At 38.6% G+C, this 26893-nt stretch overlaps 2 protein-coding genes across 3 annotated transcripts in view; one reads left to right on the top strand and one right to left on the bottom strand.

Annotated features, from left to right (window-relative positions):
• The window catches only part of LUZP1 (leucine zipper protein 1), a 126497-nt gene that overhangs the window by 4821 nt on the left and 94783 nt on the right, over positions 1-26893 (bottom strand). Inside the window, exon 6 of the transcript XR_011503572.1 lies at positions 3825-3868. The gene's annotated coding sequence lies outside the window, so the exon portion shown is untranslated. The remainder of the gene's footprint in view (positions 1-3824; positions 3869-26893) is intronic.
• KDM1A (lysine demethylase 1A) overlaps positions 1-26893 on the top strand; it is a 56724-nt gene that overhangs the window by 21094 nt on the left and 8737 nt on the right. The window contains exons 3-14 of one of the 2 annotated variants that reach the window (XM_014855097.3): positions 995-1054; positions 6074-6207; positions 9151-9229; positions 9866-9958; positions 10997-11103; positions 12659-12740; positions 13447-13541; positions 22420-22562; positions 23077-23167; positions 24422-24556; positions 25293-25366; positions 26165-26276. In XM_014855097.3, the coding sequence (XP_014710583.3) occupies positions 995-1054; positions 6074-6207; positions 9151-9229; positions 9866-9958; positions 10997-11103; positions 12659-12740; positions 13447-13541; positions 22420-22562; positions 23077-23167; positions 24422-24556; positions 25293-25366; positions 26165-26276 (1205 nt within the window). The remainder of the gene's footprint in view (positions 1-994; positions 1055-6073; positions 6208-9150; positions 9230-9865; positions 9959-10996; positions 11104-12658; positions 12741-13446; positions 13542-22419; positions 22563-23076; positions 23168-24421; positions 24557-25292; positions 25367-26164; positions 26277-26893) is intronic. The other variant, XM_070510726.1, reaches the window with a different exon arrangement.

The raw sequence follows: 26893 nt of genomic DNA, 5'->3' as shown, positions 1-26893 counted from the left end.
TAGTCGAGAGTCTTTTGAAATAAACTGTTTAATGAAGCTTATGCAGTTTTAGATCATTGAGCAGTCGTGTCTTCATATCTTCTAGAGATCTCACTGTAGTTTTCCCATGGTATATGAGGTGGCTAGAAGCTTAAGAGGTTCATAGCATCTGTCTTGGTGATAGATTTTGGAAGAGTCTGAAAGATGATCTGTCTTGACTTCCTCAGATTGAACTTTCAAGCTGATACTTGAAGTTGCTCTATACATTAATCAATGAATAAAATGTCTTAGCAAGCTTATTGTGTAGTGTGAGATAGACGCTCCCCCAAGATTTTGCCTGCACTAGCCCCCCCCCGCCGTGTGTGTGTCTATCTACAGTGCTTGGCATGTGACTGCAGGTTGTCGTATGGTGTTTTAAAGTTTACTGAGGAAGCACTGGCATACTCAGATCTAGCACTGTCTAGTATGTATAGTAAATGAAACTTCTTTTGGAGCTGAGTCTTTTAGTTATAGTCCTTGCTTTAAAGTCAAGGGGAGAATTTTTCTTTAAAAATATGTGTTTTGCTTGTTGTCTTATATATTCTTTTTAGATAGAAAAGTAAAGCTAAAGAGATTGAGCAGACGCTGAATTGTTGCCACTCTAGATCCCAGCGCTGATGTCACACCCACTCTTAGTCTAGCAGTGAGTAGTGAGAGACATTTGGAATCCATTTTTCCCCCCATCCAACCTTGACTATTAAATAAGACTGACAGCAAAGATTTAGGGATTAGAAATACTGTGCACTTTGTTCTGCTACGTTTCAACAAGAATCAGCATGTAAAGTTGAAATTTCCTGACCAGAATTTGGAAGCCTATGATGTGATTCTCTGGGCCTTGATGCCAGAAGGAGCTCTCTGAATATGGGTTTTCTAGTTGGTGGTGAATTCGTGAGTCGCCAACTATTAGGCCTTTATGTCCAGATATTATCTCAATTTATGGAGTAAGGTCCCTGAGTTCTCCTCTTTCCTTCCACAGGGCAAGCAGGAGGACTTCAAGACGACAGTTCTGGAGGGTATGGAGACGGCCAAGCATCAGGTGAGGGTGGCATTAGATGCTTGCCACTTAGTAGCAAGAGCCGCCAAGTCAGGGATTGATGCTTGCAAGTGTTTTTGGCTGTGGTATCCACATTTTAGCCAGAAGCGCAGGGAAAATTGAGCCCACAGGACAGAGTAGTATGATAAGAGAGGTGTAGCCAGAACAAAGGCAAGCAAAACCTTTTGAAGTCCTCAGGCCGATCTCAGCCCTCCGCTCTTCTTCGTGTTTTTGAGGAGATGGCGGGTACTTTTCTCCCCAGCAGCCTTTGTAGTTAACAGTAAACCTAATATAAAACATAGATTTAGGAATTGTGGGACCTTTAAAAAGAAATAGAGCTGTATACACAGAGTGGAGAAGCCGTAGGCTGAAAGCGTTCCCGAAAAATAGGCCTGAAAGGCACTGTAGGACTAGTTAGAGGAATTATGCAGGCAAGTACCTCTTTAGAAATGTGGTTACATGGTGACGGGTACGTTTTGTTCAGTTAACATTGCATAGTTAATCATTTTGAAGTTTAAACAGTTTGTTTCTTACATGAATATTAATCTTTAAAAAAAAAACCTGCTCAGAATGCTCTTACTTTTCCAACCAAACTATGAGATTTTTTTACTTCTAGGAAAAGGTAAAGGGTTAAAGATTTATAGGGGTCCATCTGGAACAGTTAAAATTTGTTCCAGGAATCCAAAGTAGTATGTCTGGATTTCATCCATTGCCTCTTTTAAAGGATGTTTTTGTGTGTTCCAGTGCTCAAAGCTGGTTATGTATACATTTGGATAGAATTGGAATAGATATTACTTCACTTTTGTAGTTTGTCACTTTTCAACTGTTAGGTCTCCTTTAAAATTATTTATCTGTTGTTAGTGTATAGCAGGTCCAGGGAATATTTGTATTGTACTCTCTTGGATCAAAGATAGTTCATTGCTAACACAGAGGTTAGTATTTAGGGGATCCAGAAGGTTAGAAGTAGACTTCTGTAAATGCTGTGTCAAGGATTGGCGGTTGATAATCAGTGCATGGTCATTGTGGAGTGATAGTCCTCATCCAGAGTCTGTATCTGACAGATAAACCTTCAAGAATGCTTTTCACTGAGTGATGCACAGCTGGGTCTTCCGTGGAACTGTTGAGGATCAGGAGTAGCCTTTAGAGCTTTAATCTTGAAGACGTACATTTTCTTGTTGGTTTTTCTTTTGTTTTTACGTGAATAAATTTACTCTTTTGCTTAAGTAAACAATACGTTGTATTGCTGAAAGTAAAAGTGGACTTTCATATAAAACTGTGGTGCTACTGATTTAATGTTAGCAGAACTTGAGTTTTAAGTGTTTCCAGGAATGGTGGTGACTGTTCTGAACTCTTCAAGATCTCTCTTCAGATCTTTGGTCATGTTCAGAAGCATGCACTTGTGGGATGATCAATCAAAGTTAGCACCATGCTTATAAGTGATCAGAGTTCTTCTCTTAATAAAGCCAGATGACCCTCATGAGTATCTTGGGACCAGGATCATATCTTGACTTTTTAAAATCCACATCAAGTTGGCCTATACATCCTAAATCTTAAAAGTAAGAAGGGAACTTGAGGTCATCATGTCTAGCTTCCTGCCTTCAAACAAATAGTATTGTATAACCCCTATTTTATGGATTAGCACCTGAACACAAAGTCAATGACTGGACCAGGGGCACACCAGCAGTTGGAGTGAGAACCCAGAGGTCTTGTTTCTTACACATGGACTATTCCTTCCACTCTCCCTCATAGAATCATTTAATGTGTGTGTCAACCCTAAAAATAAAAAATCTAAAGCATAAGAAATCGTGATTTTCCTTTTTTTCTTTTTCTCTCCTCTCCCCCTATTCTTTATTCTTCTTAAACTATTATAGGACTGGATATGGTGCATCTCTAGTTTACTGATTTTAAGTAGTCCTTTATATGTAGATCCTATCAGGCTTTTGTTTTCACTCTTCAGCTAGAAATCTAGTTGTAGTTAATTTATCTACTTTATGAGAGAAAAAAGGCAGGTAACTCATGGAGACCTCCTTTTCTTTCCTGTTAATTTTAATATCTCTGTTACCTTACTCCCTGTATCATATTAGAATCAGGGAGGAAATGATTTCATGGACTAGACGGCCTGTATCCTCCTCACGTCTCCCCTCCTCTTTTCTGCCTAATTGCTCTGTATGGAAAGGCCTAAATTATTCCCTTATTTAACTTCTTTTACTGTGTTTTCAAGTGTGAGTGAGTCAGACCATTAGAAAGGGCAGTTCTGCTTTAGCATGACTGCATTTTGAAAGATGATGCTGGAATTTCCTGTGTGAAGTGGTGAGAAAGAGGAGTTGAACAGAGGGCAGGATTGGTATGTAGGCAGCCTTGGGGCTTTTAGAAAATTAGGATGGCATCTTTGAAACGTTCTGAATTTCCAGAATACCAGATTCTGTTAAAGTGTAAAACAAACACCAGAGTATAAGACTGTGTTCCAGAGCCAAGTCTAAATTACTTCTGAGTTATATATACTACTGCTACTTCCTTTTAATAAGGGTGTTATTAGAGTCAGTTGTTGTATTCTTTAAGGTTTTTCCCTCTAAAGGAGATACTTATGAGTTAGATTATCCAGAGTGGTCTGTTAGTTCATTTTGGAAATATCCTATAAAAAGGATGTTTTGATTTAGCTTCTGAACGTTTTAGGTTCCAAATTAACATTTTTTGTTTCTTTGAAAAAAGGTTTAGATTTTTATCTTGCACACTTTTCACTTTGATTTTGATAATGGTCTTTCTTCCTTTTCACCTGGATTTTGGTGATGGTCTTTCTTCCTTGAGATAATTCTTCATCTGTAAAAACCAAAGGAAGGAAATAATTACTGAGAGTTTTTAGAGACCATTTTTCATTTTAAAAAATTGATAAAGTATTTAAGAATAACCAGGGTTTTTTAAATATCTTATGTACAAGATAGAGATGGAGAAGAATGTTATTTCACGCATACATTAATGTCACAACTTTTGGCTTCTTTAATTCCTTTTTTTAAACTTTCGATGTTTGATTTAAAGATGCTGTAAAACTGCCGCATGACTTATATAAGTAAAATTTCTTAATTGTTACGTATTTTCAAGATTCCCAAAGTTAGCCAACTATATTAGAATGATTTTTGATGATAAGAACACATGGAATGAGAAGCCAAGTGTAATATAAAATTTAGTGGGTTTTTCTACACGGTTTTCCTGACTGTCACTGACAGTAGTATTTTGCAGTAGGATTGATGTTCAGTGACCGCTTATTAAACATAGAAGATAATATAGCTAAGAAAGAAAACTATCCCTATTTTTGAGAGGGAGAAATAGAGTTTATAGAGTTCATTGGTTTTCATGTTAATACTATACACTCATGAAATATACCAAGAAGTAACCAATTAAGGGATATTTGGTCCCAATACTCTGGATTATTGTGTAGGTAATGCTCCTTACAATGTGACGTGTTTCGGGTCTTGGTTTTGTTTTTTGTCTGTTTAGTTTGCTGTGATTTGGGATAGGGACTGGGGACATCAAAGCTGTGTAGTTTAGAAAATTTCACATTACCAAAATAACTTATACCCCTGATAGTCAGCATTTCTTCTTTTCTTAATTTCATGCTCCACCCTCAATAGTATGGCTTTTACTGATTATTATTTTTCCTTTAGGAATAATGAATTGTCCTGACAGTCTTTAATTTTAGGGTGAGGATCATTAAATGTGAGGATTGTTGATTTAGTAATGGGAACACAGTATTTGTACCCTTGTTATCTACTGTGGATGGATAGATTTTTCTCCTTGTCTCCGAGAACAGTGTTTCTTAATGTGCAGCCCTTATTAGCATTAGGCATTTTTGCTTGACCTCTTTTGAACCATTTTTTTTCCCTAGGTAGTGTGTGAATGTCTTTGTGGAAACAGTACCTTAATAGCTTAGCTATAATTTTCTGTTACTTCTTTACCTGCCTTGATCTTGTTATTTTCCTAGTCTTACTAATGCCTTTCCTTTAATTTAGCTTCCATTATCAGTGCTTCCAACTTCTTGTTTTAGTGCTTTAAAATGATTAAATACAGATATCTGGTACCTATTTTGTTACTCATATATAATTACTTCAATGATATTGAATTTTAAAACTCTTTAAATTGTGTCCTGATATTTTCATAAGCTGGTGGTTGGCTATATCTTTACAAGGTGATCTTAGAAGTACAAGTAAAATATATGTAAAGTATTTCTGAGGACATCTCATAAAGATATACTTAACTACCAGCTTATAAAGTAATAATACCTAAGTTTAAGAGTTTCAAAATAACATATATTTTACTTGTAGTATATAGGGTATGTCTACACTATATGCATATGTACCATATGCAGTAGCATATTTTACTTATAATTTGTACTAAAGCATTTCTAATGTTTCCTCCAGAAAAGGTAACTGGTTTGCTCTCTTCCGTCTCCTTGTTGTAGTCTGCTTGCTCTCTCACTGTTTGCCAACCTTGAATTGTGAGAGCTGATGGGTGGTACCCTGGCGAGGCCGTGCATTTTGTACTGGTCCTTATGAAGCCTCAGAGTCCTCTCCTGTTCTACTGTAATCCTAAAAGAACGCGTGGGACTGTGTTTTTCTCTCCATAGCCTCCTTTGCTTTCCTGTTGTGTTTTCCTTTATTCTGGTTCTCTAGTTTTAAAATTTATTGTACACTATCAATGATGCTAATTTTAGAGTATCTAATATTAAGTTATTTTGAGGATAAAGAAAATATTCTAAATGTCTTGTTATGTCTTATAAGGTATATTGTTTCATTCATCAGTAAACTGCAATTTTTGGAATGTTAAGCTCAAAAGAGTGACTAAATTTTAAGGATGTTTTAGCTTTTGTGCAAATTGAAAGTTTTTTCTAAAAAAGGAGGTGAGCTCAGTCTGAATGAGGCAAAGCTTTACAGAGGTGCTTCTGGCAAAAAGAGTTTGAAGGCGTGATCGTTAGGCCTGGTTTTGTATTCACTTGCGCTTTTCCCAGAAGTCCTTTGCTTTCTTTGCTAGGTGTGGAGGGTGCAGCTTTCCAGAGTAGACTTCCTCACGACCGGATGACATCTCAGGAAGCAGCCTGTTTCCCAGACATCATCAGTGGCCCACAGCAGACCCAGAAGGTTTTTCTGTTCATTAGAAACCGCACAGTGAGTTTCTGTGTCAGCTTTTTTCCACCTGGATTATAAAGAGTGCATGTTACTTTTACAGAGAATATGGGGAAAAATAGAGAGGAAAGAATTTTAAAATTATCTATAATCTATTATCCAGAGATACCCATTGTTAACGATTAGTTTCTTTTCCTTCAGATATTTTAAAAAACATATGTTTAATTTTTGTTTTCACAAAATTGAGATCCTACTTCCATGCCTTCTTTGGATCCTTTTCATTCCTCATAACCTCATAAACACACAGTAAGAATCTTTATTTAAACATTTCTTTAAAATATACTTTTAAAATAATCACTTTGGGGGCCAGCCCAGTGGCATAGTAGTTAAGTTCACATGCTCTGCTTCAGTGGCCCCTGGTTCACAGGTTCAGATCCTGGGCACTGACCTAGCGCCATGCGATGCTGCGGCAGCATACCACATAAAATAGAGCAGGATTGGCATAGATGTTAGCTTAGTGACAATCTTCCTCACAAAAAAAATAATTAAAAAATAATAATATTAATCAGTTTTCCTTCCCAGGATAAGAAAGACCTTTATTCTGTTCTTCTCGTCTGGTTCAACCTCCACCTCTGGCTAAATGATTGATTTTAATATCTGCATAATATTTTGTCCAACAGTCGGTCACACATTAGCTGTTGGGCATTTAATTTATTAAATATTAATATTTAATCTATTATTAAATATTAAAATTTAATTTATTAAATGTTAATACATAATTTAAATTTTTTTGTTTTATTAAGCTCTGAACAGCTTTATACATTCTTGACTCTATCTCTGGTTATTATTTCCTATGATAGATTTCTAGGGGGAAAACAACCTTGTCAAAAAGTATGAACAGTTTTTAAGTTTTGATTCATGTTGTCAGATTGCTTCCCAGAAAGGCTGAACCAGTTGACAGCCCCCATTGCTCTGTTCCTGTTTTTGGTGTTAAAACAGTGATAATTGGTGCTGCTATAATAATAGACCAAAACCATTTCATTATTTTCCATTTCTTTGATTACTTTGACTGCTTTTTCACATTTATTAGTCACTTGTATGTGTTCTGTGAATTTTTCTTGCGTGTCCTTTATTCATGAGAGATTCTGTAGCCGTAGAGTAGAGGAGGGCAAGGCTCTATCAGAACATACCCATTGTCCTCTAGGGCGACGCAGAGAAGGAGGAGTATATGTTGTGCTTTCAGCTGTTCTGAATGTAGTTCAGAGGTGTCATTTCAGCATGTCTGCTTTGTGGTCACCACTGACTTCTTTATGTTGGCTAGTAGACTGCAAAGACCTACTAAATTTGGATTGTTAAATGGCATTTAACTAGAGTGATTGGTAGGTCGTACTGGGTTTTTGTAGAACAGAATAAAGGTTCTCTTTTGTGAGGAGAAAACAGGGTGATTTTTTTAAAAAAAGAATGGAAAAATTCTTAATGTGTATTTCTGAGGCCAATCTGTCTTATAATTGAATCAGCTTCTGTGTATAGCATATCAACATTTGATCTAAGTGGATATTTTAGACAAAATCGTGATTTTTTTTTTTCATCTGAGGGGAGTTTTCGCTTTTTACTTGAATTCCAGTGGTGTAGTTACAGTGATCTCTATTTTCGCTAATTCATTTCCTGTGATCAGAGTCCAGATTTGGGGAAGGACTAGCTCAGGTTAGAGTTGTCATTTCTGGCTGTAAAACAGAACATGAGTCATTCTCTCCTGTAAGAATTCTATCAGTTCTCTCATCTTAAACTACATCTTTTGCTTCCAGATCTTAAAAGCACAACTTTAGGATTATTAAACTAGAACTATGACCTGAGCTTTATTTTGTAGGATGGAAGGAGGAAGAAGGCTTGTATTGAGGGGTGAGGACCTTGGGTCCAGTGTGTACTTCAGGAATTCCTCTTTCCCTTAAAAGTAGAGGATGCATGTGGATTTGGTCATATCTCTTTGTAATTGGGTTTATTTACACATAACCAAATTAACTCCTTCATTGAAACTTGTCTATGGAGCAGTCTTTATTAATTTTTAGCTGACTTAAATATGATGGTATTTGGTTGGTCTTGCATTTTGCAGATGTATATTCAATTTCAAGAGAATTCACGTTAGAGTCCATTGTTTGTACCATAATATTTTAATTCCCCATCTTACTGCTTTTTCAACTGTATTTGAAATAATTACCACTCCTTTCTTAAACATACAGCTCTCTTAGCTTAACACAGTATTCTGGTTTTTCTCCTGCCTCCCTGGTTATTGTCTTCTCTGACTGCTTTGTAGGGATATCCTTAACAACAGGCCATTATGTGAACTGGCATAAGTTCCTTAAGGCTGCTTAAGGTTCTCTCCTCTCTCCCCTGTTTTTCCCCCAGGAGTCCTCTTCTGCACATTTGGCTTGAATTATCACGTGGAAGCAAATGTCTCCAGATCTTAACTCTCCTCTGAGCCCCAGATCTTATATCTAGATGCCAATCTTATACCTCCTTCTGGTTGTCTTGAAACTAAACTCATTATCTCTTTTTTCAGTGACCCTTGTTTAGAGAGTGGCATACCAACTCACTTAGTTTTGCAAGCCAATAACTGAGGTGTTATCCTTGGCACTTCTTTCCCCCCTGCCTCTGCATATCTAATCACTCATTTGTTTTTGTGGATTTGATCTACTCACTGTCTCTGGAGTCATGCAACCCAGGTTTCAATCCTTGTTCCTCCCTCCCACCTGTGTGATCTCGGCAAATTACTAGGTATTTTTCTTTTTCAGGCTAAATATCTTCCAGCTTCTTTAATAATTCGCTCATTTGACGTGGTTTTGTGTTTTGTCAGTTCTTTGTCAAGAGTATAACCCTCAATGTTTCAATGAATGGAAAGCCCATATTTAGGGCCTTAAAAAAGTATATTTTAAAGTGCTCAAGTGGTGTTTGTCTGTGTGTAATACAATTTCTATCATTTAAATACAGTTGCAGTTGTGGTTGGATAATCCAAAGATTCAGCTGACATTTGAGGCTACTCTCCAGCAATTAGAAGCACCTTATAACAGTAAGTAGTGTGTTGAGTAGGACTAGTTTTGGACTGGATTGTGAAAATTGATATTTCCTTCCAGGAGGCTCATGGTTCCTTGATAATGAATTTTTTCATTCATATTTCCATCTTATCTCACCTTGTGTTATGCAAAAATGAGCCTTGGAGAAAAACTATTTTGCATTATTTGTAATTGTTTTTCTGGTTTTGAAATTGTGTTGACAGGTGAGTGGTTTCAAGAGATTCCTAATAATTTCCCCAGACCTATGTTCCAACTTTAATCCATGGAGTACTTGTGGACTGCAATTGGCTGGCTCTCTGAATTTCTCATTTCCCACTTGGTACCAACAAAGTCTTGTAAAGTTTTGCCAAAGTAAACGAGCATAATATCACTTTAAAAAAGGTTTGTTTTGTCCTTCATTTTATCTATAATGGAATGCCATTCTTAAGAATTCCAAATTATGTGATATGCATTTTGGACTACCTCACAGACTGGTTGTTCTGAGAATCACTTTTCTAAAGGAGTCACATGATCTGAAGCTCATGGAAAAGATGTATGGAATGACTGCGTGATGGAGAAGTAGAATGATTAAAGAGTTTCCTATTTAAACTGCTAAAAATATAAACATGTTTTTAAATTTATTTATTCTGTAGGTGATACTGTACTTGTCCACCGAGTTCACAGTTATTTAGAGCGTCATGGTCTTATCAACTTCGGCATCTATAAGAGGATAAAACCCCTCCCAAGTAAGGACTTGGCCAATGAATTTCCTGGTTTTAAGTTATGATTCTAGGAGTCTATTTTATCTTTTTTTTTTTTAAAGATTGGCACCTGAGCTAACAACCATTGCCAACTTAACCACTCAGCCACAGGGCCAGCCCCTATTTTATCATTTTATTTCCAGGAGACTTCTGGTATTGTATTTAGTATCTATATTTGGAGCCAAAATATTCCCAAGTTTATCTTATAAGTCAAATTTAAAGTAAAATCTTTTTATCCATGTGCATTACCTGTAATTTCTGGTTTAATAAGTACTTTGTAAAAGATACTGAATTTCCAATTTAAGAAAAATCAGTTTAAAAATTTTGTTAAAAATGAACCAAGTCAGTTATGAAAGCAGGAAGTTTGAGATTTTTCTCTCATTGACCTTTATACTGCTCAAGGTTGCATTTCTTTTCTTTTCTTTTGCTGAGGAAGATTCACCCTGCCAGTCCTCTATTTTGTATGTGGGACACCACCACAACATGGCTTGATGAGTGGTGTGTAGGTACACCATCAAGCTGCCCCCACATTTCTAGTTTTTAAATACTACTTATTTTTAGAATTAATACATTTATGTGCTTATTTATAATACATTTATTTTTGATGCTTTAGTAATTCTTTATAAAGGAATACTAAAGACTACAGGAGTAGAGCTTAAAGAAAATAGTTTTAAGAACAAATAAGTTGACTGCTCAAATTATCCTAGTATAATTGTAAGGTAAATGAAGTAGATTATTCATAATAAGTTGACCAAGGGTCACAGATACTGAAGCATGTGACTGAGGTAAGATAATTTCAATTATTAATTTTCAACATTGAATTAAAGTTTATAAGTTTCAGCTATTTGCTACTTTGTATTCAGATAGTTTCTGTATTTTGAAAATAACTCTCTGAATTGTTTTCTTTGTAAGACATCATGACATGTTAAGAACCTAGAAGTTTTTATGATATAAAAAATGATAAATACAAACTCTCAAAACTATAATAAAATATTCTAATTTTTGTTCATTTTTTATTTTTAGCTAAAAAGACAGGAAAGGTAATTATTATAGGCTCTGGCGTCTCAGGCTTGGCAGCAGCTCGTCAGTTACAGAGTTTTGGAATGGATGTCACACTTCTAGAAGCCAGGGTAAGAATTTTATTTCGGGTTTCGAAGCCTTAGCTAATGAAAATGTGGTAAAGAAATTATCTGTTGCAAATTAAGGAATCATACAACTTGAATTAAACCAAACTGATTTGTATAACACTCAAAGTATTTTGAATAGTGTTATTTATATTGGTTAAAGTGCTTTTGATAGTACAACTTTGAAAAGTGCTCAGTGAGTATTTAGACTTTGTAAATGATGTTTATAGCCTTTAGGTGGATATTTTCAGGTCCTTGTTTCTTGCAGTTGACTTTCAAATTTGGGGCCTTCATGGACATATCCTCTGCATGAGGCAGTTATTTTTAGTGGTGGAACAGAGTGAGTTGTAGTCCCTGTTTGCTAGTAAAGGAGAAGAAGTTGCTTCTCAGGCAGCAGCCATCTTTTAGGGCCTGCTGGAACCAAGATATTGCTTCCCTTGTCACTGGTCCTAGAGTGGGAAATGGAAACTGAAAGAGGAAAGGGGTGATGGCACAGAAAGGAAAAAGGAACATCACGTTAGGATGCTACTGTTTGAATTATTTTTGTGAGTTATTTTTGATATTTAATTATCTTCTAGTGGCTTGAAAGGCCTCCCTAGATTCCCAGAGTTAAAAAAAAAAAACCTCAGGTAACCAAAAAAATCTGAAATTCTATAAAAGCTTTCAGAATGTTTTGTGCAGTGCAATCCTAATTGTTTTTTATAAATTGCTAATTTTTTAAAATATTCTTTTCAAATAGAATATAGGGAAATAAATAATTCCTGTATAGTCCTACTAAAAATAGTACTTTATTCGTTAATTCAGATAATGTTTTTGTGCCCTCTGTGTCCTGGGTACTAAGAAAATACAGTAAAGAACAATGAGATCATTGTGATTCTTACCCACAGAGAGTCTTAATCTGGTTTACAGGGTTTTGTTTTGCTTTTTTGTTGGTTGGTTTAGAGTTTACAGAGTACTCCATGTTATCCATGATTGCAGTATCCCTACAGCTCAGTAAGGTTTCCCCAGACTGGAAAATCCCTAGTCAGCAGAGAGAAACCTGGGCCTATTTAGGAGCGAGAGACACTGTCAACAGTTCATGCTCAGAAGACACTCTGCCCCCAGGGGCTGTGGTGGAGAACCATTTGCCAGAGAAGTCATCTGCCACATCAGTCACAGCTGACTTTGGGGACTGCGGGGCAAGAGTTGGAACACGATGGTAGAAAAATGGCATTTAGTTTTGGAATTTGTGAGCAAGTATTTTCTGTGTGGGTGGCTCTTGCTCAGCCCGTACAGTAAGTGGTATCAGAGACAGCTGGCTATAGAGATAATAGCACCTATAACTAGGTATGTCTTCTGTCTGTCAAATTGTTTCCTACATCACATCATTTAATTCTATATCTTTTGTATTGTCTACTACTCCCTCAAATAGTTAAACTTCATTTGCTTCCTGTGCCTGCATTGCACTCCATGTAAACTCTAAGCTACACCTTTCTTTACAGAGGCCTGGGATGGTACCATGCCAGGTCCTTATGGTGAAAATAGAATTGATGATTTTAGCCATTTAATTTCTGAAAAACAGGATCGTGTGGGTGGACGAGTTGCTACCTTTCGCAAAGGAAACTACGTAGCTGATCTTGGAGCCATGGTAGTAACAGGTCTTGGTAAGTAATTCTTAGTTTTGTACTGTAATACAAGATCTGAGACTCAAAAGATTGTTAAAGCTTGTATTTTAAAGCCATAGATGCAATTTTAAAATATATTGATTTAGGATACTATTATTAGTGTTAGTGAGAGGTAAATTGACCAAGTAGTCTTCCTAAAAAGATACATCAGTGTGTATAAAATCTAAATTGTACGTACATTTTGACCTAGCAGATTTCGTTCTAGGAAATTATACAAGTAAATAGATAAGTGGACTATGTTGTGTTTGGAATATTTTTTACCGTGGCATAACAGAACATTAGAAACCACAGATTGGAAGATCAAGTTATTATATAATGAGAACTAACAGCCACTAAAAATTAAGCTCTGTAATAACATAAAGTGATGTCCACAATTTATTACTAAGTTGAAAAAAGATTATAAAACAAAATATATGTTATCCTTTTGCGTGTGTATGTCTGTAATTTTATGCACGTGAAGTCTAGAAACGTTTGTAATAAAATGTTAACTTTGTGGGATTATAGGTAATTTGCTTTCTTCTTTATGCTTATTTTACATTTATTTTACTTTGGGCATTTTTTTGATTTATAATTCACATACTTTAAGCTTTGAGTAATTTAAATTTTGAGGAAAAATGTTTTTGCTTTAGAGTTTTTGTCATCTTATCATAGGTGTGTTGAATTTAATGGTTTGAGTTTTTTCTAGGAGGGAATCCCATGGCTGTGGTCAGCAAACAAGTAAATATGGAACTGGCCAAGATCAAGCAGAAATGCCCACTTTATGAAGCAAATGGACAAGCTGTAAGTGGAGGACTGGCAGAACTTTTCGAAATTTCTTTGGTTCAGTTGAAAACAATTTTGGGGAAATGTGTGGATGAGTATGCAGTCATATAAAAATGAACTGGGTGGAAATGGATGTGATGTTCTTCTGATTGTTCCTTAATTCTGAGCTATGTAGGAAGGAATTATTATTGCGTATATGCAAATCACATGCCTGTTTAGGCATTTATCATTAGACATTTAATGAAGGCTAGCTAGACAGTTAATCTTTTTACTTGGCTGTGGCCACCTACTCCAAGAGACCTGTGGAATTAACACCTAATTCTTCATTTCTCTGTATTGTGCCTCTCATCATGTGCTTTAGCTCCATGTGCTCTTTATGATTTCAGGTTTGTGTTTGTAGGCTCAAGTTTTTGATGGGCTAATAGCCAAATGCTGGTACTTACCCAGATGCTAAGGGAGGTTAAAGTAGTTGTTGACCAGAGGCTAGGAGCTTTATGTACTTAGTCTGGCAGTGGCATGGAAGTGGCGTTCAGATGAGAGTAGTTTAACGACTGTGTGATAGGCTTAGACTATGTAAGTCAGTCCTGATTTTTAAGAGTGAGTGAAATTCAAAAGTTTGTATTCAGTAGGAGTTTTACCAACTTCCCTGTCAGGATTGAGAGAGTCCACAAGTCTCAGGATATAAGCACATTATCATCTTTATATTTTGAGGAAGAGAAGATTTGCTATGTTTATGGCAGTTTAGCTATTGTTACTAAAAATGGTAAGATCTCGACTCTTGAATTTTGTGTGGTAGGTCCCAGGGGATATCCTCACCAATTTCTGTCTTCCTTTGGGCTTTATAGGGTTCGTATCAGAGAAAGATTGACTTTCAGGGAATGCTTTGGTTCCCATCCCCTCCATTCTTGATCCAGATTTCCTGCCAGGGCTCTTTTTGGAGGGAGGTTCGCCTTCTGGCAGAATAAACAAAATGGAAGAAGAGAGAGAAAAAGGACGAAGTAGAGATTAACTCAGCAATTCAATAAACTTGCATTCTGTTACTCTGCAAAGATCTGCCAAGGATACAGAGGTGAATAAGATAGTTCCTGTCATATAAGACCCCACAGTCTAGTGGGACTTGTACACAAATAATTATTTTTTCCCAACTTTTTATTATGGAATTTTTCAAACATATACAAAAATAGAAAGAGTGTGATTATGGACTCTCACGTTCTTCCGAACTTGTTTCATCTATCTAGTCCTTTTTTTTTTTTTTGTCTGGAGTGTTTTAAAGCAAATCAAAGTCAAGTCAACAAGTATTCATTGAACATTTGCCAAAATCTAGGCACTGTTCTAAGCTCTGAAGATATATTTTCTGCCCTTAAGGGGCTTAAATTCTAGTGACTCCAAGAACCTAAAAGCATCAAGAACAATAGGTGTCATTAAAATTTGTGTTTAAAAAAAAAAACAGCCACAAACATATTACTCACACATATACCAGTAATACAAAGTCAAGGCAGATTTGCCAAGGGTTAGATAGAAGAATAAATTACTATGGAAGAGCCAAGGGGGAGAGGAAGAGTATCTCTGGAGGTGGGAGGACAGACTTGGAGGGAAGGAGCACATTTATGAAGGTGGCTCAGGACTTCAACACGTGGTTGTGGAGGGAAGGGCATTAGAGGCAGAAGAAGGTTTGAGTCTAAGGAAGGTCTCTGAAGGAGGAGAGGATTATACTGGTGAGGGTGAGATGATACACAGCTGAAGTTGAGAGTGGAGGATGTTGCTGCTAGGCTGACTTATAGGTTGGAACTTTAGAGGGTCAAGAGCAGGGGAAGTGGCATGACCAGATGGGTATTTAGGTAGATAGGCAGTAATGTAGAGAATTGAATTGAGGAGGCAAGCCTCTGAAGTGAATATTACTTTAGTCCTCAAGAAGTAATGGAGTCCAAGGCAAAGATTATCATTGATCATTGAGACGCAGTCTTTTTCTTTAGATTTTCCTAAATGTAGAGCAGATTCATTTAGTCTAACAGTAAAAAGAGAGTTTTCTTTGTAGTAAAGATATCCAGAGAAATTGCTTTCTTGGTATTAGATGGACTTTAACACATTTTTTGAAAAACATTTGTTTCCACATAGTATACCAGTATTCCCCTCAAGGGTGGCCTGCAACCTGTGAACTAACTTGGTTACCAGTATGTGATGAGATAAATAGCTTGCACAGGAATGTAAATAAACGACATCATTAACCACACTCTTAGTTCAGATGATGACTTTTTTTGTGTGGTTTGTTGGTAGCAGGACTTACTTAATGAAGGAAGTGGTGTGTTCCTTTGTGTTGTGGCATACGCTCTTGATCTCACCAGGACCAGCCCTTTGAGTAGCAGTGTAGTAAGTAGCTGTTACATTGGTATGTGGTTTTCAGCATTTTGTATGCAGGGATGTTTTTCCAAGTGAAATTTGTAGTTGTCATTCAAATCTGATCTTTATAGGGTTTTTCTGAGTTGATTTGTTTGTATTTGGTGCAATAGCCAAGTAGTAAGGAGGGTTCTTTAAGCTTTCTCAGATTTGGGGAAAAATTCTTTTTGCAGCTTAGAGTTCCACTTGTTGTAAATTAATCAAACACAAGAAGGCCTGCTAATGTTTCTGTATCTTGCTGTTCCCAGTAGTCCAGCTCAGAGTAGGAATAGACAGCTGTTGATCAGTAGACTGGCTTGTGGCTTATAGGACAAGTGCTAAGAGCCTATAACCCCATTGGTTTATGCTTATAATTACAAAATACGTTTCCTGGCTTTAGACATCTGAGGAGTGAGTAGGGCAGTTGCTCATTCCCTCATTTTGCAGAGGAAGAATCTAAAGCTCAGACATGAGTTTGTCTAAGGTGATTATAGTCAGTAAGTTGTAGAGCCAGGACCCGTTGCCTAGCGTTCCAGCTCAAATTCCCATACCTGTTCTGTTATGCCTGGCTGATATTTCAGGGAGGGTAGAGGTAAGGGGAAGTGTCAGCAACGTAACTACCTGTGTGACTGCCTCAGCTGAGTCTCCTCCTCAAAGAGCTTTCTTTTAATAAGTTACTCTAAGGAGGCAGCGAGGCCCACCTAGAGTGGACATTCACTCAGCCATCGATTTTTCTCTAGTAAACTGTCGAATGAATGAGATTGTGTTCCTCCATTCTTTGTGGACAGCCTCAGGGGAAAAGAGGGTGATTTGATGGTTCTGTTGTTAGTACACAGAAACTAATTCTCTCATCCTTTACAAGGCCAGCAGTTAACTCAGAGTTGCAAATATCCCTTGTAACATTGTCTTAAGGACATATCGCCATACCCAGCCATTTTGCTGCTATAAGAAGAAACCACATAGGAAGTGGTTCTTGTTCTATTCCCTTGTTCTTGTCTTAATCATCATCACAAGAATCCCTGGAAGAGCTTGCTTCTCTGTGCTCTCCGGTCCTACATGGGCAGCTAGAACGCTCAGGGGAGCTTATTGTATGGCTCTGGATAACTAGAACAAGGGCTGCCCTGTTTGGTTCTGATTCAAGAGGTCCCTGTCAATAGAAGTGTCTTCCACGCCTGTAGAAACAGTCAGCGCTAATATAGCAGCTGCCCTCAGACTGACTGGTGATGGAGCTCTGCCTGAACTGTGCTGTAATCAGCTTTAACTGGACTTGGAGAAGGTTGGGAAATAGAGGACTTCATGTGTCAGGAACATTTGGGGGAGGCACCAGTGAGGGGACCGAAAACATGGCTTGGTGGGGGACACAGGGGAAATGACTGAATGTTTCTGTATCTCCTGTACACCAGCTAGTAACTCGGGGCCTTTAGAGTCTAGCCTTGTCCTTGGCTTCTTTTGAGTAATGAAAAGGGATGTTAATCAGATTCCCGCAGTGCTGGAGCGTTCTGCTTTACAGGGTCCCTTGTCTTTTGAGAGAGAGAGAGTTTGTTGTTACCAAGTAAGATCCAAAGACTCAGTAACTACATGGAGAAACAGATTTTAATTTTCTTCTTGAGAATGGCTCAGCAGTTATGAGGAAGAAAGAGAACACCTGAAAGGTAGCGGATGTGCCAGTTCGCTTACGAAGACCGTTAACTGGATATACTTAGTGCCCATCGTAACTGAGCAAGTTCCCACTTGTGTTCATAGAGAGGTGCTTAGGTTACTATACTTTGATATAGGCCTGTTGGCCTTTTCAGTTTTTATCTTCCTTTGCAGAAACATCTTTGGTATTTTTAAGGCAGTCTTTCTCTACCCTTTAAAATCATGGCTTTTTATAAATGTCATGCTTTTTATAAATGTAAAAATCTCATGCTTTCCTTTAATTTCCCTGAAGTTGCAAAATAGTTATTTTCCCCTCAAGTATAGTTATAATACTGACTTTGCTTTTCCAAATTATATTAATTTATCCATTTAATGAGAATTTACTGAGTGCCTCTACTGTGTGCTAGAACGTGCTAGAGTAAACTCCTTAGACGTGTGTGTGCCTTCTCCACACAGCTTAGTCGCTGCATTAAAGAAGTCAGTTATTCACATCCCCTGAAAGATTCCTTCCGAGGTAGAAGAGGGTGAGGAAGGCAGCAGTCTCCATTTATAGAACCACCTTGAATTTTATTTGGATTGAGGATATGCCTGTTGTCTTTATTCTCCCTCTGCGGATAATAGCTGTATCTCATTCCCCTGAGCTCCTTAGGAATCTGAATTAGAGACTCTTCAGATCTAAATTTCTGCTTCTAGGTTTTACCAAAGGAATTAATCTTAATCTTTTGTTTTATCACAATTCTAGAAGTACATGGGGATGGGAGAGATGGAGATTGACTGTAGCCTGTGTTTGCCAGGTTTGGCCATTACAGCTTTTTTTTAACTTATTATTCTTCCTGAGGATTTCTGTGGCTAAATCTCAGAACTTTATGTACCCAGAACCTAGCATCACTTAACTCCATTCTGCTCTGCTGCTAGAGAACTTATGGAGACTGGAAGTAAGATAGGTGGATAGTGTTTTTGAAGACCTAAAGAGCTTATGATGATGGAATGCAGCCAGAGGTAGAACTAAGGAGAGCTGTCCTTACTCCTTTGAGATGACTTCTTGCAGGATCAAGCACCTTGTCCAGAAAGTTGGTCGGCTTTCCCTAAATTTATTCTGCATAGGCTAGACCCACAAGCTGCCCCTCGCCAGCCAGGTTCAGGGATGTTCCATATAATCTGCAAGACCGAAATAATCAGGATTATACCCATTTAGAGTAGTAAGAGTCACCAAATTGTTAGTCTTAGAGGAACTGTTTATTTGGAACATTTTATAGAGAAATAAATGGTTTTGGAAAGTCTTGAAATCTTTCAAGTGATGTCGTTTTTGTTTGAGCCTTTGCTAGAAAACTGTATCAAAGGTCCTTTCCCAAAAAACTGCTTCTTAGTTTGCTGTTATGTGTTCTTGCTCTATTGTAACGTAGAAATCCAGTTGCCATCAAACATGGTGCTTAACCCTTTGTGATCATTTGCTGAGTTCCTTTCTTAGGATGCAATTTAAGAACCTAGAGTAGAATGGTCAGGTAAAACTAAAATGATTGCATCTTGTGTTTAGAGATTGCCAGCATTTCACCTCCTTTCATAATTAATTGTGGAACTAACAGAATCCAAGCATTCTCACCAAGGGCAAAGAAATGACTTGAAACAGGTATTTAGGGGTTACTTAGGGTAGTCAGTTGCTAAAGTTCTTTTCATTGTCTAAGTATGTCAAATAGAACATATTTAACTACCTTAATTAGAGAGACAGATTCAAGATTTAAATATATTAAAAACACATTTTCTTTTTCTCCCAGTCAGTGTTTGTTTCCTAATGGAAAGTAATTTATTTACTATTTTCCAAATACTCCTTTATTTTCAAAGTGGAATTTGAAAGTTAATGGGAAAAAATCCAGGTTTCAAAGCCATCCCTGGTCTCACTCTGAACATTCCTGTAATTGCTGAACGAGGCAGAAAAGAGGTGGGGCCTGACTGCTGGCTGTTTCTCATGGTCTCGTAAGTGGAGCCTCGAGTTAGAATGGTGTACCGGAGATGCAGTCCGAGTCATCCTGGTGTCAGTCACACGTGCAGTAGTCGTTTGGTTTGGGGTTTGTTGTTTTCCTTGTTACTGTTCTCTGTATTTCCTTTTCTCTTTTGTTAAACGTTTTGCTTTCTCACTGCTTTCTGACACCATCTCCCTTTACCACCACCACCACCCCCAAACTGCCTTTCTTTTGCCCATTTCTCTGCCTTGACTTTCCCGTTTTGGTCTCTGTACAGTTTGTTCCTTATTTCTCTGGTGGTTGCAGCTTCTGAGCTAACAGAATGCTTCTGTCATGCTGTGTGTTTAAAGCCTTAATTTAACTGCTGTCGTACAAAACTAAACTTGACGTGGCTGTTGGGCTGTTATTTACAGTTTATTTCTCTCTCTGCTGCACTGGTTAAAAGGACACTGTCAAGGTATTTTTTTTTTCATAATTTTTCAAATCATTTTCCTCACTGTTTATAACAACCCATTGAAAGCTTGAAACTTAAATCTTTCCCTTTCAAAGTTCCTCTCCATCATACATTCACACTGGTTTGTTGTTGTAGAGTTGCACCTGTATGTTGGGCTGGTGCCATTTGAGTTTTTGTCATTGAAAGCGCATGTAAAACGTCAGGTTTTTTGGGGGTGGTGGTGTGGGTGGACTCAAGGGGAAAGTGTAATGAATCAAGTGGGCTGCTTAGCAAATGGAAGAAACAAAAGGTCAAATTTGGTTCCTCTAACCTTGACAGTGTCCCTTTAAATACTTCTCTACCACACACCCTGGACCCCAGTTGCTGAGCCTGAGTGCTGCGTACTTTTTTAGTATGAACTTCCCTATGTGACTGTCACCCTAGCTGCAAAGATTAAAGCTTGTCTGGAGCAAGCCATTCACTTGACACTGGACGAGCTTTAATCTGTACCATTTGCACACTTGTGTATTGGCACATTCTGCCCTATTGTAGAGGCACACATGATCTGGTCCCTCCTGCTGGTATAGCGTCCTCTTGCTGGGCGTTTTAGAAGCCGTGCATGGAAATACCACCATGTACTCTAGGAAAAGCAGTCATGCACATTGCATCTTTGATCAGTTAAGATCTCATAACTATGTAGATTTCATGTTGAAAACGTAATTGTTTCCTTTTTTTAAAGGAACACCAAATTTAGAGTTTCTGGAATCATCTTTTATAACATCATTGCAGAAATTACACCGAGCAGAATTTCAGCATTGCTTTGAGCTGCTCTGTATGTGACCATCACATCAGTGAGGGAAAACAACCGATGAGAAAGTAAAGGAAATTGCTGACAAGAGAGTCTCTTCCATCAGCTCTGAGAGCTGGGTAATCAGAACAAGTAGGGAGGTCACCAGGTGCTCCGTTCTTTGGCCGTGGAGTTGAACGGGTAGGTCAGATGTGTTTGATCCACGAAGTCCTAGGTACCACCCTGATGTATAAATGACACCAGGGATCCAAAGCCTGACTCTCTGCCTTATTTCTCAACGTGAACCAGAAGATTCTCAGGGATTTATATTTCTTAGACTAAGGAAGATTCTCTAATTCATAAAGATTTCCTGATCTCTCCCATGTGTGGTCTTTTGGAACTTGATGCTTTAAAATCTGATTTTGATTGAATCAGTTCCGGTGTCTATCATATTTCTAGTTCCAAAGGAGATTTGCAGTCCTTTTCCCTCCCTTTTTTTGGGGCACTTTGTACTTCTTGGCATATTCTTTTTGCCACAGCACAGCTCACCTCGTAGAGTCACTTGTGTGATACATCAGTGAAGGGGCAGAGGCTAAGGCTTCAAAATTGTCCATTTTATTGGGAAGGGCAAACACTAAGGCATTTCAAATGAGAGGGAGAGTCTTACTGTGCTGATCCTGTCTGCAGTCAGTTAACTCTGATTGTAAAGGATCACTCCTCCTTGGCCTTAGTGTTTATTAGAACTCACTTTAATGTTTTGTTTTCTTGTTACTAATTTTAGGTTGGCTGTAAAGTGAAATTCCATTATTTTGAATCCTATTTCCCAGTTGATGCTCGGTTTATTATGGCAAGAGATGCTTGCCTTAGACCTGCTTTTCCCTTCTCTCTGTTGCTGCCATGACTTCAGTGATAGAATTGCAGATACGGTTCACTTTGGGGCTGAATTAAACAGTAGCGGGGGATTTGTGTCGACTGATGAATGGTACCAGTGGGCAGGGACGCAGCAGGGATTCAGAGTGTGATCTTGCAGTGTGATGGTCTGCTGTGCAGTCTTCTCTGCCTCCACAAGTGTGAGCCAGTCCTGGGACCTGTCATTCAGAGTCTAAGAGCTTTGGACATTCAGCTCTGAAGTTAATTGGTGCCATAAAACACTACTAATCTGCAAAAGAATTAAGGTGCCATTGTGTTCTATTTAATAGCCATGAATTTCACTTCTCTCTTCCCTACTCCCACCTGAAGTTCTGTCATCTTTGAGGGGAAGCAGATAGCTTGGGCTTCTTGTTTTTCCCTCCTGCCTTTATTCTGGGAGGTCCTCAGGTGTGTTGACATAGTTTTTGTTCTCTGGGACTTTTCCGGTGTGTTGCTTGCATGTCAGCCCAGCTTATCTCAGTGCATGTCAGCTCCAGGGCACCTGTGCTCCACATAATTTCAGTTAGCACCAGTGTGAGTCCTGTGGCTGTTAATAGAGGCGGAGTCCCAGCTGTGAGAGGAAAACTGGGAGAATAGGAAGGTATCATGGCCAAAACATTTCATATCTCATTTAATGGAATTGACCACTTCATGGAAAACAAAGTTTGAATCATTGTCCTCAAAGGTTTCAAACCCCCTTTGAGATTTTGACCTTTTAAACTGTAGAGCATTTGTGTTTTCATGGATGGTTATGTTTAGTGTTATAAGGACCAATTCTGCTACACTTCGGATTTTCAGGTTCCTAAAGAGAAAGATGAAATGGTAGAGCAAGAGTTTAACCGGCTGCTAGAAGCTACATCTTACCTTAGCCATCAACTAGACTTCAATGTCCTCAATAATAAGCCTGTGTCCCTTGGCCAGGCATTAGAAGTCGTCATTCAGTAAGTACTTTGATACTGCTTATTATATAGTGAATTCCACGTACAGATTTGCTGTTTGTGTTTTAAGTTTTTCAGCATGTATTACTTGAGCTCATTTTTATGTGAAATAATTAAATGCAAAGTAAGACCAAGGGCCAGCCCCATGGCATAGTGGTTAAGTTCCTGCACTCTGCTTTGGCAGCCAAGGGTTCGCCAGTTTGGGTCCTGGGTGTGGACCTACCCACCACTCATCAAGGCATGCTGTGGTGGCCTTCCACATAGAAGAACTAGAAGGATTCACAACTAGCATGTACAACTAGGTACTGGGGCTTTGGGGAGAAGAAGAAAAAGAGGAAGATTGGCAACAGATGTTAGCTCAGGGCCAATCTTCCTCACCAAAAAGAGGAGAAAACTACAGGAAAAAAAGAAGAGGAAATTTCAGTGGGCCTGGATGCCCTTGAATGTTTTTGGTGGTCACCTGTCTTGTGCTGCAAAGCTGGCTCTGTGGCCAGGGCATACGTATTGTCTCTCTTAGGTTACAAGAAAAGCACGTCAAAGATGAGCAGATTGAACATTGGAAGAAGATAGTGAAAACTCAGGAGGAATTGAAAGAACTTCTTAATAAGGTGAAAGTCTGTATTTTCTTCAGAGCTGAAAATGCATCATTGGAGGAAAAAAGGCCTTTAATTTAGAAATCTTAGAAGCATTTCTGGTTTTTTCCCTCCACGGGAGAGACGGTCTGCGCATCTGGGACTCTTTATTCTTAAGAAAATAACGACTAGCAAAAGGCACTGTTTTATCTGTCAGTCTTGGGTGTGGCATTATTAGTAAACTGTTGCCAGAGGAAGCACATCTTTCCTGTGTCAGCTTCCCTTTGGCCGTTGCAAAGCTGGCCCAGTGTCCTCTGGTGATGAGAGGATGAGAAGGAGATCAGCTGTGCTGGGGTCGAGTTCCCACTGATGAAGACAGCAGGTCAGCAGGCAGGACCGTAATCCATTACCATAGTTATTTCACTTGAAGTGTCAATATGGGGACATTCCCCAGTGGTATGTCTGTTGAAGACCCCTTCCAGAGCCTTGGCTCTAGACTGGGAAACCATCTATTTCTCCTCCTCCTGCCAGCTGCAAACATAACACCAGTTTAAGGAGAACACATGAAGTGGGACAGCCTCTCCCTGTCTCCCCGTGGAGGGCTTTATAATGCAAAATCTGGGTGTGTCTTGTGACTGGACTCTTGCCTCATTCTCTCACTGGGCCTCATTTCTTCATCCTATCAAATGAAGAGGTCTCTGGAGCACCTTCTTCATGGATGGTGGTTCAGATGAAATGAGAAGAGTGGCTGGGTAACAGCGAACTGCCAGGATAGCGCCCTGCCATAGACAGGGCCCCCAGTCTCAAGCTTTAACCGTCACCCTCGTCCTGTGTAGTACTATCAGAAACCTGAGAAAACTAACATGAGGAATGGTTCCTTAAGGTTCTTTGTGGGATGATTTGACCTTTATGTATTAAAAGCAAATCAGGACAGTTTGTTTCCTAAAACGATAAGTTTAAGTTAAATTGGTGGTAGTTTGTTTTTCCTAGAAATTAACTTCAATTTATATGTTTTTTTATTAATGGGACACTTGTAGTTCTCTCACATTTTAAAAGACAGAGCTAATCTTATTTATCTGATAGTGACGTGGTACCTCCTTGTTGAGCCATGTAGGATTTCTTTCTGTAGTAAAATGTCACGCTGTAGAATTGGTATTTAAGAATTCCAAGGACCTTGCGTTGTAAACTTGTTTTGGTGTAATAGCGGTTTAGAGGAGGAGCCAAAGCTCATGATTTAGAGATGAATTACCTCACTATCTGGAATGGTGAGTGTGTATTTTTCCCTCTTAGATGGTAAATTTGAAAGAGAAAATCAAAGAACTCCATCAGCAATACAAAGAAGCGTCTGAAGTCAAGCCACCCAGAGACATCACTGCTGAGTTCTTGGTGAAAAGCAAACACAGAGATCTGACCGCTCTCTGCAAGGTGCAGTATACAGACATGCCCAGTTGGTTTAACTTGGAATCCTAAGAAATAGTATAGATCTGGGAAACTTTGAAAAGAGAGAGCCCTGGTGTGGGAAGAAGAGAGTTTGGCACACAGGAGCCATGGGGCCTTAATGGGTTAGTTTGGTTTGAGATCTGCTTTTTCTGCAGAATTCTTACCTTGTTTTCACAACCTCATCCTTCAGCTTACTTACATCTCCGTTTAGTCCTCTGTCATAGTCTATCACTGACAGTTTTAGAATAATGATAATGAACAGAGACTTCAGAGTCATTTGGAGTCAGACTGGCTGATTGAAGTCCCTAACTTAGTATCTCCTAGTCATGTGACTTTGGACTCCTTAATCACCTCCTCGGTGACATGGTGTTAATACTGCGTCACCTGTAGGCATCCACAGTGCCTACCCCATGCTAGGGACGCGGTGAGTGCACAGGAGGTGGTCGTTGCTGTTCTTTTTCACCCTTACTTCGTAGCACACTAGCACAAGTCTCCCTTTCTTGCCTCCTGTGTGCCCCTCACCGCCATCTTAATTCCAGGCTCACGCTGTAGCTTGTCTCCAAGAACAGCTGTCCCTGCGCCCTGACTCACTTTTAAGTTGGGGCACACTTACAGATATAACCTAGACAGGGATGTGGTCTAGGCCTTACACTTTGTGGTATAGGTAACGAGGTGGCTCTCTGACCCATTAAGATCAACCCAGTTCTCTTTATTTTATCAGGAATATGATGAATTAGCTGAAACACAAGGAAAGCTAGAAGAAAAACTTCAAGAATTGGAAGCCAATCCCCCAAGGTGAGGAACACGCACCATCATAGAGAGAGAGTTTTTGCTGTTCTTTGTTACATTTAGAAAGAAATTATAAAGTACTGCAGGCTTTTATTTATGTTCAGTGAATGGATTGTAAATTGCATAATGAATAGAAGATAGCGTGCACATAGGACTGCTTGTCGGGTTCCTAAATCCCCTACTTTTATATTGTAATGTGTGAGGGTATCTTTTATATTTAATGTTTTTGAAAAGATACCCTTTCTCCGTAAGATCTGATATTTGAATGAAAATGTTGTCAATGGAAATTGTCTTCGCGTGGTATAGAATGTGCTGTTGCTTTAAATTCTTGTAATTCTGGGGACCAGGAAAGTATTATACTTTATAGCCATTAGATTTTTGATAGTGAATACTTTACGTGCTGAGACTGCGCCCACGTTGCATCTGGCCTCCACATGTATATACTCTGTTCTCTAGTCAGGGATGCTACCCATTCTTGCTTTTTAAAAATATAGTACAAAATGGTTTACAACGAATACGCTTTTATGATGCAAAGTAACAGTATGAAGAAGTCGTCCCCCCAGCCGACAAATGGAGCCTGATTGTAATTTGATTTATGTAGTGAGCTTGGCACTCCTCTAGGCACCAGGAATAAAGGGCTTAATAAGACAGGTAAGGTCTTCCTTTTGGACTCAGAATTTCTTCACATAAGGCACAGTCCTAGGGTTAGGTTCCCACAGTTAACTGAGATCATCCACAGCAGCCCATTGAGAACGATGGTAACGTCCTTGAATGACCTTGTGCCCCTTTGCTCTCATTTTGCAGTGATGTATACCTGTCGTCAAGAGACAGACAGATACTTGATTGGCATTTTGCGAATCTTGAATTTGCTAATGCTACACCTCTTTCTACGCTCTCCCTTAAACATTGGGATCAGGTAAACTCCTGGATCATTTATTTTGTTGCAAGTGTCTTTAAAAGGGCTATTTAGAGAATCTGTTAATTTGTTCAATGTGTGTTTTTAAGCAACTTTATTAAGAGAAATAATTTACATACAGTAAAACTTACCTATTTTAAGTGAACAGTTTGATGTTTTACCAAACTCCTGTAGTCATGAACCACCACCACAATCAAGATACAGAACAATTCTGTCGTCCTGGAAAGTTCTTTCCTGCCCTTTTGCAGCCCTCCTGCTCCTGGCCCTAGACAACCACTGATTTGCTTTCTGTCACTATAGGTTTGCTTTTTCTAGAATTACATATAAATTGAACCATACAATATATAATCAGACATTATATAGCCTTTTGTGTGTGACTTCTTTCACTTAGCAGAAGTTTTTGAGATTCGTTGTTGCATATATCGGTAGTTTGTTCCTTTTCATTGTTTAGTGGTATTTCACTGTATGGATATGCCACAGCGTGTTTATCTGTTCACTGCTACATTGATGGACACTTGGGTTGTTTCCATTTTTTGGCTATCAGTGAAGCTGCTTTGAACCTTCATGTCTTTCTCTTGGGTAACTATCTAGGAGTGAAATTGCTAGGTCTTATGGGA

Source organism: Equus asinus, chromosome 5 (assembly GCF_041296235.1).
Source record: "Equus asinus isolate D_3611 breed Donkey chromosome 5, EquAss-T2T_v2, whole genome shotgun sequence".
Classification (NCBI taxonomy): Eukaryota; Metazoa; Chordata; class Mammalia; order Perissodactyla; family Equidae; genus Equus; species Equus asinus.
Note: the sequence above shows the minus strand (reverse complement) of the source record. Positions and strands in the feature narration are given on the sequence as shown.